The 6,410-nt window shown below is 32.8% G+C and overlaps 1 protein-coding gene across 1 annotated transcript; it reads right to left on the bottom strand.

Moving 5' to 3' along the window:
• Positions 1 to 2,250: 2,250 nt before the first annotated feature.
• On the bottom strand, positions 2,251 to 3,207 carry LOC114613273 (olfactory receptor 4K2-like). The gene has a single exon (XM_028758523.1). The coding sequence runs from the start codon at positions 3,205 to 3,207 to the stop codon at positions 2,251 to 2,253; it is 957 nt and encodes a 318-aa protein (XP_028614356.1).
• Between the last annotated feature and the right edge of the window lie 3,203 nt (positions 3,208 to 6,410).

The raw sequence follows: 6,410 nt of genomic DNA, 5'->3' as shown, positions 1-6,410 counted from the left end.
TGCATTTAAGTTTGAGAATTTTCCATGTAAAGCCCTGAATATTGACAATATCCCTCCAAAACACCTCATGTTTTCATCATTTTTAATTTTTTATTATCATATAATTACACCATTTCTCCTTTCCCTTTCCTCCATTCCTTGGATATTTTTCTACATTTTTGTTTCTTCTTGCTGTCCTTTAAATTTACTCTGATCATTATTTTACTATTTCTAATCTGAAGATTCTTCTTTTTGTCTAAGTTTCAAATAACAGTTCAACTAAAAGTATATTTAATTTATTACCATAAAAATTATATTTTGTATTGTGCCCATTTCAGTGATGTTTCAACAAATGGGGAATATTTTATATTCCAAAAAGCAGTTTATTTAAAAGATTCCTTGAACAAATACATAGTATATGAAATAATTATTGGAACTATCACTAAAACATTCACTAAAGTAGTGCAAATAAATCAGATTATGGGATTGTAGTATGTAACTACAACAAAGAGAACATAACAAAAACTTATTCATTTATAACAGAATTTCAACTACAATTATGCAGTTCTTTTGCTGACCTATACATGATCTCTGCTTATGTAAACACCATCAATATCTTTATTGTTAATTTCAAAATTGACTCAAAATCTTAAACACAATATCTCACACTTTTACCCTAAATTTGTTTACTTCTTCATTTATTATGTTTAATGAAAACCATAAAGTTGAAAAGCAGGATATCCCTCTTAAAATTTAGGCTATACTGAAAAGTTAGAGATTTGTTATTCTTAATTCGTGTCTTATATATAATACTCTAATTTATACATAATTTGTGGTTCTCTTCATTTTCTTGATAATTTCAATAAATAAAAACAATTAAATATTTGTAAGTATTTATTTGCTGCATATCCTACCTTTGGTGGTTACACCTGGGAAATACATTTGATACAATTTTTAAATATACTATTTAGTAAATTTCAAATAAAGTGAATTACTCAGTGATTGCTATCATTTTTAAATGATCTTTTGCAATGTATAGTAAACATTACTATAATATTTTCCAACTTCTAATATTTACAATTTGAATCACTGTCAGTGGGGTGATAGCAAAAACGATAATGTTTAAAATACCTAACAAAACTTACTTGCATATAAGACATGCTTATTAAATTAACAGTTTACTACTAAACAGAAATAGAAACTTATTTTTCCCAAATATTAAAAAGAAATAATTCTTTAATGACAAGGTATGGCAATGCAATGATTTAGAGTTAAACTGGGCATTGGTGGGACATGCCTTTAATCCCAGCACTTGGGAAACAGAGGAACACGGATATCTGTGAATTCAAATCCAGCCTGGTCCACAGAGGGAATTCTAGGACAGCCAGGACTACACGGAGAAACCATGTCTTGAAACTACCCCAGAAATAAATACATAAATAAATAAATAAATAAATAAATAAATAAATAGTAATTTAGTGTTTCATATACTCTTAATGAATTTGATGATTATCGTGAACTATTCTTAACTTAATTCCAATGTTAACGTCCACGGACCTGCTGAAACACAAATCATCATCTTTGCAACTCACCTCATCACGTTGTCTGATTTTCAGGATTGCTGCACTAGCCTACAAATCATCACTGTCAGAAAGAGGCATCAAGACAGCGCTGTTGTGGTGATCGATGGTGGTTGATGTTAGGAGATACTGATGCTGCTTAACTGATGTGGTTGAGGGAGAAATCACACTCACATAAATTCTTTACACTTTATCTACCTTTTCATATTTATGTACACTAGGACTTCTCTAATTCCAGACATTATAAATTGGTTTAAATGTGAAGCATAAATGGCACAGTTATGTGGAAAATGATGGTTTGGAGACAGAAATTAATTTTCTACAGCAGTGCTGAATACCTAAGGGTCATAGAAATCCTGCTCATTTTTCATGCCTTAAGTGGTATCTTGAGTTTCTGTGTGTACATAGATGGTGTCATTACTCTTAATTACTTAATCTTTCTTAAAGCTGTACCTATTATTTGTTCCTTTTTTGGATTAACCTGATTATTCAACATGGAAGCTAATTTTAAACAGTAAATCCTACTATTAAACAGTATATCTTGTTGGGTTTTTTTTATAGACTATTTTTTTCCTGGGAGCACTTATTTCCATAACTCCCTCTTAAAGTTTCAAAACTACTTTTTATACATGCATAACACAGGTTTGCTGTTTCATGAAACCCGTTACACTTAATAATGAAGAATTTAAAACTATAAAGAACGGGAAGTAGTTTCTGTTCTGAAATTTAGGAACTTACTTCTCAATTTCCTCATGGAAGAATTTACTTCGTGATTTCTCAGAGTATAGATTACTGGGTTCAGAATGGGAGTGAATATGGTATAAAATACAGACAGGATCTTTTCTATCACAAAGCTGTTTTGTGGCCACATATAGATAAAGATACATGGCCCAAAGAACATGAAGACAACAATGAAATGGGCTGTACAGGTTGAAAGAGCCTTAGATGATCCTTTGGAAGAATGGTGCTTGATGGTAACCAGCACAATAACATATGAATTAAATAACAGAATGAAGCAAGACAATGCAATAATGCCACTTGTTGAAATCATAAAGAGACCAAGAACATAAGTATCCACACAAGACAGCTGGAACACCACAGGAAGGTCACAGAAAAAGCTATCTATCTTATTGGGGCCACAGAATGGTAATGTGAGGGCAAATATGACCTGGCTCATTGAATGCATGATTCCCACAACCCATGAGGACACTACAAAGACAACACACACCTGGGGACTAATGATTGAGGCATAGCGCAGGGGTTTACAAATTGCAATATATCTGTCAAAAGACATGGCCATTAGTAAAATAATCTCAGTACCAGTGAAGAGGTGGAGAAAGAATATCTGGGCAATGCATCCATCAAAAGAGATTGTTTTGTGATCAGTTAGATAATCTATGATCATCTTGGGAGTGGCAAAGGAAGCAAGAGACATGTCAATAATAGAAAGGTTGGTAAGCAGGAAATACATAGCAGAGTGTAGGTGAGAGTCAGATATGACAATGACGACTATGACGCTATTACTCACCATTGTTGCCACATAAAAGAGTGAAAACACTATGAAGAAAAATATCTGTAGTTCCCAGGAATTAGAAAGCCCAAGCAAAATAAATTCAGTCACAACAGACTTATTAGCCACATTCATCATCTGGATTCATAGGTAGAAGCCGCTTCATATAACATACTATCCTTTTTCTATATCTTATCAAATATAATAACTCAAGAGAAGATTATACAACATTAGTGTGAAACAGTCTTTAAATAAATGTACTGAAAACATCACTCTTTTCTTGCACCAAATACTAGTCAAATGCAAATAAAATAAACAGAACTACCATTTATTTGTTCATCTGTTCATCTAAATAATAATGATGATAGCTAAAGTTTTGTATGAACTTCTTTCAACTGACAATGAAACTTATTTAGAGAAACACACACTTGGATATAAGTACACAGTGAGTTATTGCAAATATAGTCATAAAGATATCCTTATTGAAAAATCAAATAAAATATATCACACTTAAGGTATCTTAACACAACAGTACTTAATAGAACAGCTGTAGAGAAGTCATAAATATCCAAAGAACTGTTGACCTATTTATAAGTATGAGTTTCTTGGTTGAATCTCAGCATATATACTGAGAAAATTACCTTTACTGGCACTGAAGGGAAGGCTATCCTATTTACAATGGTACATGGATGTTCAGTAGAAGAACATTACCCTTTATAATCAATGAAAATGAATTAGCTTCTTTTTTTTCCCCACAATTTCACTCTTACTAAAATACTAGTTTGTTCCTGTAATAAAAATATGCAAATGTATAATTCAAAATTACGTTTTGCTTCCAAAAGATAAATAACATATATTTTGTAGAGAAGTATTTGAAAAATATTTCTTTTGGCAATTTTCTGTTTGAATGGCTCCTATGGCATATGCCAGAATAATAAGCTGTTTTATTGATAGACTGGAAACGAACCAGCAATTAAGTCTGTCAGAAGAGGTCTCTTATCATAAAACATTACTTACTAAATCTATGGCAGAATACAGCTTCTGCAATTATGGTATTAAGTATGTTCTTTCTGAGATTTCCCAGGAGGCAATTTTAAACACAAATGAGTGACCTTGCTGAACCATTAGTTGTTTAGGAGCTGTAGATAAAACAAATATTGTAGGGAACTGGAAACTGACCAAAAAAATCATCTTGCAAAGGGACTCATTAAAGAAACAAAGAAAGACAGCATTAGTGAGCTCACAAAAAGTATTCAAGAATCTTATGGGGCTTTTCAAAGGCTATTTTTACCTGGACCTAAGTGGTTTGGGAGTCGGGGGCAGAATGGAAAATCATCATTTCAAAAGGCAAGTAGCAAGCAAAGTAATCACAGCCCCTGGTTATTTAACCCTGTATGGAGGCAATGGAAACAAAATCAAAGAACATTCACCTCTGTTTTAAGTAACCTTAGGCTCTTTGGGGATTTTGAACATCAATAGATAAAATAATTGGGAACGTGCAATGAAATGTATCCTGTATGGAAACTATTTTCCAGGGATCATGAAGAAAATGTATCTCACACAAAAGAAAAATGTCTTGTAATGTCCTATTATTAAATTGTAGAAATTGTTCAGGCAATCTAAAGCAGTAACTTATGTATCGACTTACCCAAATAGTTATCAGAAAGAATTTCTTTTTCTCAGAAAGAAACTTAAAGCAGGTAATCATTAATTAAGTAAGTATAATAGGTAGTTTTGACTAAGGTATTAATATGAATGTGACCATCAATAAAATGAGAATTTTAAGTAACTATTGTACTGAATAATTTCACTTATCCAGTGGAAGTCTTTGCAGTAGACTAAATTTATTAAAATAAAAATTGGCAGGCTTTGAAGATGTCTCACTTAATAAAGAGCTGTTTTGGAAAAATAAAGAAAGATATCAAGGATTCATTTAAATTTGGTCATAGTGGCACATACTTGTTTATTTGCAATCAATTACTGTTGGAAAGACAAGAGACAAGCAGGTCCCTGAGACTTTCTGGCCAGCCACTCTAGCTGAAATGGTGAACTACACGTTCGATGAGGAACCCGGCCTCAAAAGCTAATGTAGTAAAGCGATCAAGGATGACTTTAATACTGCCTTCTGCCTGACTTCCATACATAGGCACACATAAATATATATATGCTTATACACATAAAAGTGTCCACATGTATAGAACACATTCATATTAACAAATGAAGAAATATAAAAGTCAAAACAAAATTTGGCTACTTTATTTGTATGTGGTCCCCTTCGTTAGGGATTCTACTGTGCCTTGAAAGAGCACAGCTCTGCTATATTCTAAATGTTTAGACACATGGCTTAGCTTGTTCCACAAACTTTGAACAGAGGTGACAACTGTGTTGACAGTTTGTCTCTTCAGAACTATTCCCTTTTCTCTCTTTTGTCTCAGGGCAAGTACAATGAATACAAATAAAGAAGGGAGGTAATTATGCCAATAACCATGAAGAAAAAAATCACTACGATGACGTTTCAATCTTTGTTGTTATATATATTGAACACCATGCAGATCATGTTCATCAGACTTTAGGTAAAGATAAATTCAATTAAATTTATATGGAAGTGAGAAGAACTTACAATTACTGAAACAATATTTTAGAATTAATTTTCTATACTCATCCTTTCTACTTTGAACACTTAATAAAAAGACAAGAGTAATCAATATTCTTACTATTTCCTAATACTATAAAGTATTATAGTAGATAATAAGATAATAAATAAAGTAGACAATAAATAAAGTAGATAATAGATAGCTGATAAGTAGGACAGAGTAGAGGGTAAAAAATGCATATTTAAGAAGTTGATTTTACTTAATTTTTATTTATTTATTTATTTTAGAAAAGTAAGCTGGGTGGACTGGTGCATGCTTTTGACCCCAGTACTTAGAAGCAGAGTAAAACAAACGATGTCTGTAAATCTAAGGCCAGTCTGGTCTATGAAGTAAGTTCTAGGCCAGCTAGAATTACATAGTGAGACCCTGTCTAAAAAAACTCCAGGTAGTGGTGGCACATGTCTTTAGTTCTAGCACTCAGGATCTAGAGGCAGGCAATCTCTGAGTTTGAGGCCAGCCTGGTCTACAGAACAAGTTCCAAAACAGACAGAGAAACTGTCAAAAAAAAAAAGAAAGAAAGAAAGAAAGAAAGAAAGAAAGAAAGAAAGAAAGAAAGAAAGAAAGGAAGGAAGGAAGGAAGGAAGGAAGGAAGGAAGGAAGGAAAGGGAAGGAGGAGGAAGGAAGGAAGGGAGGAACAGAGGAAAGGAGGGAGGAAGGGAGGGAGGGAGGGAGGGAGGGAGGGAGGGA

Source organism: Grammomys surdaster, unplaced genomic scaffold (assembly GCF_004785775.1).
Source record: "Grammomys surdaster isolate TR1022 unplaced genomic scaffold, NIH_TR_1.0 126198, whole genome shotgun sequence".
In the NCBI taxonomy this organism is placed as follows: domain Eukaryota; kingdom Metazoa; phylum Chordata; class Mammalia; order Rodentia; family Muridae; genus Grammomys; species Grammomys surdaster.
This window is presented reverse-complemented; position numbering and strand designations above follow the sequence as displayed.

What these genes read in the sequence shown, in the direction of transcription:
- LOC114613273 (XM_028758523.1), bottom strand. Translation starts at nt 3,207, where the DNA reads ATGATGAATGTGGCTAATAAGTCTGTTGTGACTGAATTTATTTTGCTT.